At 37.0% G+C, this 12,349-nt stretch overlaps 1 protein-coding gene across 3 annotated transcripts in view; it reads left to right on the top strand.

The window, feature by feature from the left end:
- TENM1 (teneurin transmembrane protein 1) overlaps positions 1-12,349 on the top strand; it is an 883,219-nt gene that overhangs the window by 629,943 nt on the left and 240,927 nt on the right. For all 3 annotated transcript variants that reach the window (XM_036271240.1, XM_036271239.1, XM_036271238.1), the window contains exon 15: positions 5,040-5,256. In XM_036271240.1, the coding sequence (XP_036127133.1) occupies positions 5,040-5,256 (217 nt within the window). The remainder of the gene's footprint in view (positions 1-5,039; positions 5,257-12,349) is intronic.

Here is a 12,349-nt window from a genome sequence, read left to right as displayed (position 1 = left end):
CAAGAGGTCACTGGGTCAATTCCAATTCAGGGCACAGGCCAGGTTTCAGACTGGCTCCCCAGTAGGGGGCAGGCAGGAGGTAGCCCATTGATGTTTCTCTTTCACATCATGTTTTTGTCTCTCTCTCTCTCTCTGTCCCTTCCTCTGTCTCTAAAAAAAATCAATAAAAAACATTAAAAAATAGTATGATAGTAGATGGTAAGTGTGCTGAGGAAAAAATTTAAAAGCAGGGGAGAAAAAGATAGGGAATGTAGGAGAGGGGTGGAATTTTAAATAAGGTGGTCAGAGAAATTCTCATCAAAAAGGTGGCATTTGAGTAAAGATTTAAAGGAGGTAAGGGGTGAATCTGTTGCTATTGGAAAGAACATTCTAGGCATAGCAATAGTGAAAATGGAAATGTGGGATAATAGGAAGTAAGATCAAAGAGGTAAGAGAGAGACAGTAAAGAATTTAACTGTGAGGAAGTTAAGTTATTGTCAGGACATGGGTTTTACTATGAGTGATATGAGAAGCCACTAATAGTAGGTGGGGACCAGGAAAACATGAATGTTTGTAGCATATAAACAATGTAATTTCCTGACCAAAAAAGTAAGTTGCATGTGGTTATAACAATAACAATGTTTTGAGCAGATCAAATCCTAAGTGCATGTGAGCTTCTCCCATTTTCTTTTTACTAATACAGCAAAATGCTGGGGTGAAAGTCAGTCTAAATAAATGGGGAAGAAAAGGATTACAGGCTATTCCCAAAGGAAATATCATCATATTATATTCAATGCATATAATAGCAACAACTAAGCTAACAGGAGTGCCTAGTAGGGGGGCTGCTTTAGTAAAAATTCATGAATGATTTATATGATTCATCATTAGTCTATTATTTATGGGATTCTAAAATATCTAGATTTTGTTTAACTGAGTCATTGGAATGAGAATCCCTTTCATTTTTTTTTTTTTTCACTATCAATTTGCTTGGCAAATCTTCCATTCCATACATGCTGAAAAGGTTAAGCTTCAATCCTGTCCCTGTCCAAATGATAATGAATTCTAAATTTGTAAAATTTAATAAAAGAAAATTTACCATGGCATTAATGTCTGTTTAGAGCCTCTTAGGATCCTACCTATCTGACAATTTATCCAAGTAGAGTTCACAAAATGAACACATTCCAACGAACTGGATATGCTACACAGAAGTGAATTGCCGTCTGGCCAGTGATAAAACAACTTCAACAGAAGTGAGTCTGAACATTTTAAGCTGAACTGCAGACCCTCAGTATCTTCCCCTAGGACACTATACCTAGACTTCTTTTTAGTCTGCACAATCTAGAATGTGGTTAATGGCAATAGCTAACATTTATCAAGAGTGCTAGCTACATACTAAACACCGTGCTAAGATCTTTATGGTTATTATAGCATGTGATCCATACAACAACTCTATAGGGTGAGTATTATATTATTCCCATGTTATAGGTGAGAAAACTCCTCTACAAGAGAATCCCAAGAGTTGAACTGATTTGTCTAGGATCCTATTGGTTGCAAGTGACACAGTCAAGATTAGATAGAATTATAATATTCTGGTTCTTTTATCTCAACCACTTCATGTAGTCTACATACCTACATTAATTAATCAGGTGCTTGGAAGTTTTAGAGCCTAGCTCAGTAGTAGTAATACTGATTAGATGATGATGATGAACATGTGGTTTATAGCCAATGCACTGGCTGTGATATGACACCCATATTTCTTCCAACCATGCAACCACATTTAGCCTCCCCTCCTTTATTTGTAAAATGGAAATGAGAATGTCTACCTAACAGAATTTTTGCAGGGATTAGTTCAAATAATACATATGGAAGTACCTAGTGTCATACTTGGCAAATATTACCTAATTTATACATGTTTCCAACTCCTTTTGGATACCATACCATGAACTAGCTGTTCATTTTTATCAAGGTGATGTGAGTGCTATTCCTGAAAGGATGTATATTTTTTAATTTATTTTAAGGATTAAGAAAATATGGCTTTTTCACATATTTTGTATATTGCCTTGTCCAATCCTTCTTTCAACCAGGGGCATACATCTAGTAGGTAAACATTTAGTAATGAATGACTTGATCACATACAGAAGAAACCAATGTCCTTGTTCTTCATCAGCCCCAATTGAGCCAACTGACATAGTTCCTAACTGGTTTGCAAAGCTAGTCTAATGTTTAGTCCTTGAAGAGAATTTAAACTTCCTCTTTTTTGCTAGCATTTATGTTTATTCCTTTAAAGGGAACAGCCCTAAAACTAAAATGAATGAACATTTGATATGCCTGTATCTGACACCCTGAGCCTAGTTGTCAGGAGGGGGGCCACAGCTTTCATTTCAGAACAATTAAAAAAAATGTTAATAGCTGAAAAAAAAAAAAGAAACCCACACATGCAGTGTGACTGTCATTTGTACTTCTTTGTAACAGTCTAGATATACTGTATGGGCTGTTATCCAATGTAATAATTGGTCACTAGGCCTTTACCAATGTATTGGGCTTACCATTGAATTATTATTTGGGGGTTGCATGCCATTATTAGCCTGCTTGCTTGTGACTTTCCTACAACAAAAGTTTTGCTATTCTCTCAGAAAACAGAGATCTTAGAGGGTTGGCCCTGTGTAATATGTAATTATTAAATATGAAACATTTGCTTGGAATTTATAGCACATAACTAGATGAGAATGTGAGTCCCAATTTCGAGTTGGCTTTGTGTTTAGCTTAGAATCCAGTTTTGAAAATCATCTGGGCATTGCTCTTTATATCAAATCTATTTCTTTTAAAATAATAAGTTAGAATTCTGTGGTTCACAGGTTGAAACCTGCGAATGTCCAATCTGATTATTACTAGTGCATTTGTTACAAATTGAAAGATAAAAGTGACTGCACATTCAAAAGGCAGTTTTCATTATGTAGTGTATTGTGCACCAATTCCATATATCAGAGACCTCTTTCAATCAGTCTGATATTTTTGCCACCTTTTCAGTGTATCCAAATGTTTAATTAGCAGAGTTGAGAGGTAATGTGTTAATAGGAAACAGAACAATGGATTGGTGAGAGAGGTGGTGGTAGTGGCATCTGAAATCTATAGAAAATCTGTTCATATAATTTGCTGAATGAGGGGAGAAAGGAGTGCAGAAGGGGACTTCTTATAGAAATGAATCCACAGTAGTCATCAATGAAAAAGGCATATATATGCAGAGAAGTAGAAATCGGGGCAGAAATACACTGAACAAACAGGGAAGGCAAGAAAGAAACAAACTGCATTTTAAATCAAAGTAGTGTCTGTGGTACAAGGAATTTGAAAGGACCTCATGTGGGGTAAAGTGTTTGCTGGGTATCCTAAAGCTACTGTTCCAAATGCCTACTTTCTTGGTATTCCTGGCTTTCATTGCCCCCAGCTGTGGTATACCCCTCTCCAGCTCTGAGGGAACAGCCCTGTCAGGGAGAGAGAGAAAGCACAAGAGCTGCATGAAACCAGTACCAGCAACTTTCATTGTCAGCCTTAGGAGCCTCTGCTCTGTCTTAACCTCCCCATTCCACTGAAAGCCAAGAAGGTTAGCATGTCTATATTTACCCTTGTTAAACATCTAAATTAGGGCCACTTGTCTGCTATAAGGACCTTGGATGGACTTCAAGTTTTTTTTTTTTTTTTTGCTTATTGGGTGTAGAATGAAGTGTCCATAATACTGTTAATTATTCTAAACTTTTCTCTTTGTGTGTAGCTCTCTTACAACACTTCCTGCACTTTAAACTAGTATAAGTCAGCTGTTTTAGACACCTATTACTCCTACTAAACTCTGAGCTCCTGAAAACAGGAAAAGGGGTGTTTTATAAAACTCCTGGCTTCCTCAAGCACCTGTTTTGTACTTACTAGATTCTCCATGGTCTCCCCTCCTCCTGTAACCCCTGTGCCCCACGTCACTCATCTACCAAAGAATGAAACCTTTATGTGAGTTTTTTTCAGGGGGAGGGAGATAACTGTAGATTCAAGAATCTAGAGTAAATGGTGAAAGTGTAGAATATTAAAGATAGTGACTCATCACATGCACATACCTGAAGTTTGTTAGTATTTGCATCAAATACATAACTGCTATTAGGAACAAGTAAGCTGTAGTTGCTTCTACAAATTCCTTAAAAAGTGGTTCTGAAACTTTAGTGTGCTTCAGAATCACCCAGATTATGCATAATCCTGAGCTCTGAAGAAATTCTGATTCAATAGATGGGGCTCCAGAATATGCATCTTTAATAAGCTCCTCAGGTGATTGACTACACATTTGAAAATCACTGCCCTGCTCTTTGTCACCATGAGAATGTCAATCTCTATTTTGAATTACCAGTAGATTAAAATATTGGGAGCATTTTTTCAAAATACCAACAAATTGCCACAGCCGATGTGGCTCAGTTGTTTGGACTGGCGTCCCATACACCAAAAGTTCTCGGGTTTGATTTCCGATCAGGACACATACACAGGTTGCAGGTTTGATCCCTGGTAAGGGTCTGAACATGAAGCAACCAATTGATGTTTCTCTCTCACATCAATGTTCTTTTCTCTCTCTCTCTCTCTCTCCCTTTCTCTCTCTTAAAAATAAACACCAACGAATTCAGGTTGGCAAGCATTTGTTAATTGTGTGCTCATACTTGTACATGGTATAAGAAATTCAAAATAATTATGAGAGAGTTATTAGCCTGGAAGATGGACTTGCTAAAGAAAAAGGAAATTTGTAAAGGGTACCACCTCACAGAATACTCTGTCTGAATGCTAAACAATGTAATATAGCCCACAATTGCTAGAGAATTCAGAAAACTAAGATTTATGAACAAAATAATTTTAATTTTACTGATGTCATATAAAATCAGAATGAGTGATAATTTCTGACAAACATGAATTTTATGGATTATGAACTCAAATATGGACAGTTATCTTTGGTTATATTCTAGATTTTTCTCCATCTGTGCCTATTTTAAGCCATGTTGCTTCTTTTGAAGCTAAATTTCAACCTTTTTTTTTCCTTCCAGATGGTTTGACTGACTGTGTGGACCCAGATTGTTGTCAACAGAGCAACTGTTATGTAAGTCCTCTCTGTCAGGGCTCACCAGACCCTCTTGACCTCATTCAGCAAAGCCAACCTCTCTTCTCTCAGCACACTTCAAGACTCTTCTATGATCGAATCAAATTCCTCATTGCCAAGGACAGTACTCATGTCATTCCTCCAGAGATTTCATTTGACAGCAGGTATATGTGTATTTCTTTTTTTTTTCTTTAATGAGCAGTGGTCGTGTTTTTCTGAACCGTGAAAGGAAAATATCTTAGATCAGGATACTTCCTATTCCACCCAGTCCACATTGATCTTTTTTAGGCTTATCCGGAATGCCCAAGCTCCTACTGATTAGTCAAGGGAGAGAACTCATTTCTAGAGATTCTGTATTATAAAAGATACACACACACACACACACACACACACACACACACACGATGTGTATTATTTGTAGTGAAGTAGTGAAGTATAGATGGGTCATTTAATGACAAAAGCAGATAGATGGAAGTATGATTTGCAAATTCTTTGTTTAGTTTCTGGATTGATCCCTTGAAAACTCCTTGAATTTCAAGAGCTAAACTTCAAGTTTTATTTTATAATGTAAATTTTTTTTATATGAAAGAATTTGTGAGTTGGATTTTTTAACGTGAAATACAAGACTTGTGAAAATCGGTTTTCTACAAAACCTCAAATGCATGAGTTGTCACTAAAGATCTGAGACCAAAATCCAAACTCTTAGATGAAGAATATTTTTTAAATTGCTTATGTATTTGAAGTGTAATAACATGAATTAACTCATTGTTATATTTTATGCTTCATCTTCAGCAATGACATATTTTACTAATTAGCACCAGGTATAAGTAAGTCACTGAAGTCAACATTTCTTGTCTCTTAAATTTGTTCTCCTTTGTTCATTCTACAAGCTGATATTTCACTAGCTTCTAGACTATCACAAACAGGAGTTAAAAAAATAAGCATGGAAACTATTTGTCCAAGAGCTTCTGTCTATTCCTCACCCACTCAGTTGCATCCTAGTAGGTGGTATCAGTCCCCAAGAAAACCTCAGCCAAAGAGGTCATATTGACATCAGTGATCACCTAAGAAAATTAAAAGTAATTTTTTACCTATGCACAGAAGAAAAGGTGGAAAAAGATGTGTATGGCCCTGGCCAATTTGGGTCAGCAGTTAGAGCGTCGGCCTGTGGTCCAGAGGGACCCAGGTTTGATTCCCTCTAAGGGCACATACTTCGGTTGCAGTTTGTCCCCGTCCTGGTTGGGTCATGTGGGTGGCGGCCATTCGATGTGTCCCTTTCACATCGATGTTTCTCTCTCTCTCTCTCTTACTCTCTCCTTCCCACTCTATCTGAACAAAAAAATGGAAAAATGTCCTCAAGTGAGGATTAAAAAGAAAAAAAAGATGTGTATGAAAATTTAAAATACTCGGTGTCCTTCCCACAGGTTGTGTACTAGAACTGTTATTGAAACTTAGAACTTACTCATTATTTTTATTATTGTGCAGTTCTGACCTTTTAGGTCTCTGGCAGAACCAAAAACCCAAATGCCAGTGCATCACAATAAAGGCCTTTTCTTCCAGGGGGATCTAGTCAAAGCTTGCCTTCTTCCAAGGGACTCAGTCATTCCCATTTTGTAACATTTCCCCCAGCTCAATAACAACTCTGGGGTAACTTTCAAATGGGCTACAGTCAAAGTAATTATTTAGATGGTGAAGACTTATTTATTGTACAACAGAAGAACAAAAGGAACAAAAAAACAGACGTTATTCCCATTTTTCTATATAAGGTAATAGTAAGTCATCAACTCTGTACCTTTCTTCATGCTTAGGGAGAAGTCAGTCAAAAAAAAAAAAACAGTGAAAGAAATAACAACCTTCATGACTTGGAGCTATATTAAAATACTCACTGAACTCAACTAAAGAGAGAAAGTCAGGACCTAAGAGAGACAGGAGACAAGTCATTGTGACCCAGAGCAGGGCATGTGAGTAATAAACTTAGAAAAGTGAGAAGAAATTTCAGTCCCTGCTGTTCAGCTTCATGCTTCAGTGACACTCACAGAGTGGACAAACCTATTACTTGTGATGGTAAATGCCCTTCTCCTCCTCCTGGTTTGATTTTTTCTCATTATTTTGTAAAATGTTCTCAGTTATCATTTGTCTCTGCAAGTCACATTTGAAATCAGAATCACAGGTCTCCTCCATCCAGTGGTCTCAATTATTATAGACATATCTAATCTGTCAGAAAAGGTGCAGACCTTTTCCAAGGGAAATAGTTGAGGACAAGTAATCTAATTATATTGCCTAAAAAAATCAACACATGCAGTGTTACTTTGGGTAAAATAATAAATCCAACTCTGATCACATGCAAATAATCATAGCCACAAGCTCTTATATCTACATAGTACATATAGTTTGCAGAACACTCAAACATACATTTTTTTTAACTTCACAATATTTCTGTGAAGTAGGTATCTGTATTGGTGTATTTTATATATGAGGAAACTGAGGTTCAGAGAGATTAAATAACTTACCCAACAAGTTTGGATTATAACAACTCTTGAAATCTTTCTGTTATACCACAGCTTCCCAATTTCACCTTCTCCTTAAATAAGCCTGATGACTTAGATCTAACATATACTAGACAAATGGTATCTGGATCAACACAAGAAACTTAAAAACCAAGTGGTGTTTAAAAATCCAGTTCAATTTAATATATTTCAATGATATTTCAAAGATAGTGAGAGCTGACTGTAAACCACTAAGTTGAGTCACTTTGGCTACTTAGAAGGCTAGGCTAGCTGACCTTGAAAAGACTTATGGCCCTTATGCGTCCCTGACTGTGGGGTGGCTCTCCTCAAACTTATCTAGAAAACTTAATGTGCCATAATCAGGTGAACCACTCTGTGTTTTTGCTTTTGCCATGTAATTGAGAGATAGCTGGATAGGCAGATAAAAAATGCATTGCCAAGGAGCTCATTTGCCTACTGGCAAAATATGACCCACACAGATGACTCACTGTTGAGTGTTGCCACCATCAGAAGGTTTTGGAGCTAAGCATGGTGGAATACAAGTAACTAACTGTTGCAAGGACATATAAAGGTTAAATAACCATTCATCCTTGTGTATCCAAGTGAGACTAGCCTTTCTTGTTCTGAATTTTCTGCACTGGCATGAGAAGGACATGAAATGTGTACCCCTGTGCCCCATGATGGTACATTGTCACTGTGAACATATACCCTGCCCACGGTGGAGTCTCTAACAAGCCCAACTCAATTACCATTTTTGCTAAATACATTTTACCCTGTAGCCTTTCTTTCCTTTTTTAATCTCACCCAATAATGACTACAAAGTAAATCATGTATTCTGCATGGTTTGTATGACTTATTACTTTTTAGTAATGTAAATAGGTGAACAGAAGCATTATTGATCTTCACTGTCTAAGCATTTAATCACTATTAATAATGTAAATGGTTTTTATAAATATGTAAAAACAAGAGTACATTAAACTAAATGACAGCAGTAATTTGCAAAACCAGACACTTCACTCGCCATCACTAATGGAGAAGTGCATTTAAAAAACAAAATCCTATCAGGGTTAGTGCAACCACTGACAGCAAGGTCTAGCCAAACTCATTTGTCTGTTTTGTAGCCATGAGAGGCTGATCTCCACATCAATCCATGTCAAATGTCTACATCAGAGTTGCTTAATATCAACCCACAGATGTATTTTGTTTTGCTCAACCTATAGAAATTAGAAGATCTAATAGAAAAACTGTGATGTCTGCCTTCTCTAAAAAATTTACAAAGTTTGGCATCTCTGGGCCCCTGGGCATGGCATACGTGCTCTGGAATTGACAGCCAGCTGTCCCTCTGGATGCTATGTGACATGCCTCTCTAGTGCACCATTCACTGTCTCTCTCATACCTGGCTCACTTCTCTCACATTCAGTTTCATGCCTGGCCCTAATGGCGTTTGAGTTTGTAGCCTCTAGACTATAAAGCTTCTACAGCATTCCTTGGAAAGACCTCTAGTGTTTGTTTGTTTGTTTTTCGTTCTGACCTATTCCCTGAGAGTATTTAAAATCCAATCTTAACGTTTTACTAAAATTTTGAAGCTTCACTATGTTGTTTTAAAAATAGAAAAACGTTTTCTGCCCTGGCTGGTTTGGCTTAGCAGTTGGAGCGTCGGCCTGTGGATCAAGGAGTCCCTGAGTTCAGTTCCTGCTAAGGGCACCTAACTCAGTTGCAGTTTGTCCCCGGTCCTGGTTGGTGTCGTATGGGTGGCAACCACTCAATAGGTCTCTCTCACATCGATGTTTCTCTCTCTCTTCCTCCTTCTCTCCCTCCCACTCTATCTAAAGATAAGGGCAAAAATGTCCTCGGGTGAGGATAAAAGAAAATATAGAAAAAAGTTCTCACTGAACATGAACTGGAAATCATGTCAATGAAACAATATTTCCACCTTTAATTTACTGGAATACCTATGTACATCTTGTGAATAAGTTGGTATATACTCTGCCTCACACCTTAGATTAATAAACTCCCCTATGGTAGTGGATTTTAACCTGTAGTATTTTATATCCCATCAGTCATGACTTCAAGTAATCCAGGTCTCACCATAGTAAAAGCAAAATGTTCACTTTCTATGAGAAGGATGTGTATGTTGAGAAGCATTTGACTATTATGTTTGTCACTTAGAATAAGTTTCAAGAATAATTTAAAAATCTAAAGATTTGTAGTAATGCTGCTGAGTGCAATCATGGCAGTGTCTTGTGCCCACTCCTGGTAGAATGCCTACCCTTAGTTGAAAAGTTATAGATTTGGGACCAAACTCAGTACAGCACTAAGCACGTAACAGTTCTGTCAATAGGCTAAACAACAAAGAGGATAAACAAGATAATAGGTTTATTCTACATAGTTTCTTTTAAGCTGCTGTATTTAAGTTTCTTACACCACACAGATATTAGCTCTGAATTGTTTTAACTGTGAAATCTGAAGTTCTGTGAGGACAAGAACCAAGTCTGGCTTGTTTTCTCCTTGTTTTGATGATCTGTTGCTGAGTAGCAAACTAAGACATAATGGAATAAAGCATTTTATTATTATATTTTGTGATTCTGTAGGTCAGAAATTCACACAGGGCATAGATAGGATGTCTTCTCTTTTCTCCCTGATGTTTGGGCTCTCAGGATAACTCATATAGCTGGGGGCTGGAACAGCTGGACAGCAACTAGGAATCTCTCTTTCTACATACAGCCTCTTTTTTAAAAAAAAAAAATAGTTTTTCTTTATTGATTTTAGAGAGAGAGGAAGGGAGAGGGAGAGAGAGATAGAAACATCAATGAGAGAGAACATCGATTGGCTACCTCCTACATGCCCCTCACTGGAGTTTGAGCCCACAACCTGGGCATGTGCCCTGATGGGGAATCGAACCAGCGACCTCTTGGTGCATGGGTTGATGCTCAACCACTGAGCCACAGTGGCTGGTCTACACACAGCCTCTTTCCTGGGTTTCATATTGGCAAGACTGCCAGTCTTGGATTTGATGGAGCCTTATATTGTGAATCAGGGCTCCAAGAGGGAGTGTTCCAAAGAAAAAGAAGATGCATGTCTGTTAAAGCCTGGGTTTTAACAGTCATATTTGTGCTATATACTGTTAGTCAAAGCAGTCACAGAACTTGCCTAGATTAAAAAGAAGGGACATACATCCCATTTCTTGATAATAGACATATATCAAAGGATTTGTGGCCATCTTTAATCTACCATATTATTGTAACCCTAGATGCTAAAACCTGCCAAAAAGTAGGTTTAAAAAAATGAGTGATTGAGTGATTGGCTTAGTTGTAGTGATACTGAAGTTCTCTTCTTATATTTGCTAAGGAAAGAACATCTTGGTTGCCTAGAACACAAAGATGATATTAGGACCTCAACTAAGTCAATTTCCAAATGTACAACCAGACTAAAGGTAAATTACTTTCTCCACATAGTGTAGTAACAAATTCCTAAAGATGAAGTGATTATATAACATTAAGAAAGTATTCTTTTTTTTTTTTTAATTTATGAGACACGTCAGCATTGTCAGACCCTGCCCAAAATTTACATCATTTATAACTTGTGTAAGCATCAATACTCCTTTCTTTCTTCTGTGGGTTAGATCATCAAAATTTAGAACCAAGAAAAAAATTAGAACATAAAGAGTACTATTAGGAAGTGAGTGGAAAGACTGCTGTTAACTGGTTCACTTTGGTATGTGTCATGCTGTCTTATGAGAAAACCAAAAACAGCACCCCTGCAAAAATTGACGTACTGCAAAAGCCTTGAGCATGGAATTCTTGGCAAACTCTTTACTTACTTTGTTTAAGTTTTCTCTCTCCTTTATTACACACCACTCAATAATAAAATCTTGATTATTCAGGATACATGGTAACAGCCATAATTACTTACTATAACTTGTTTAATAAAATATGCTTTTCTGCACTTAGTTGAGCTGGGAATTTATACCATTTTAAATCTTGTAAATAGCAAAACAAGTTATTGAATCAAGACAGGTTATGGAGAAGGTTGCAAGAAGATGGTTATTGCTGCAGAAGCTGCTGTTTTTTTTTTTTTGTTTTGTTTTTTATCTGTATTTTTATTGTTGACATTATTATAGATGTCCGCATCTTCCCCTCCCTTTGTCCACTCCCACCGAGCCCTACAGCTGATCTTCAATATAGACTAGCACTCAAGAATAACCATACTAGACAGATACTAATTACTATTTTTAAAAATATGTATTTTATTGAAATATTGGTGTTTCCAGAGTAACTATGGACTTTACCTCCCTCTAGAAGAGATACTGAAGTCCTCTACTATCCCTAATGTAATATATCCTGATTTCAACTCATTTTTATAAAGTGATAGGGATATGTATTCACTCATTTATTCAATAAATAGTTCTTGAGTACCCAAATTGTGCCAGGAATTGTGCAGATGGCAGTGCACAAAAGAAACAGAGTCCGCTTATCCATAGAACTCTCCTTACATCTAGTGGCAGAGGGAGTCACAACATCAAGTAAATAAATAAATAAATAAATAAATTACAAATTGCAATAAGTTCTGTGGATTGTGAAATATCAGGTTCCTAAGGGAGTTTAGAGTTAATCAAGAAAGGGGTCTCAAGTTCAACTGCTCTAATGAGGGCAGATAGGCAACCTAAATGGCTCTAAGACAAGAGGTAGTCTATCAAATGAGACAAAGTCATTGAACAATTACAGAAGTGAGATGGGACTAATTGACTCAG

The sequence above is a fragment of the Molossus molossus genome, unplaced genomic scaffold (genome assembly GCF_014108415.1).
Source record: "Molossus molossus isolate mMolMol1 unplaced genomic scaffold, mMolMol1.p scaffold_m16_p_2, whole genome shotgun sequence".
Taxonomy (NCBI): Eukaryota; Metazoa; Chordata; class Mammalia; order Chiroptera; family Molossidae; genus Molossus; species Molossus molossus.
Note: the sequence above shows the minus strand (reverse complement) of the source record. Positions and strands in the feature narration are given on the sequence as shown.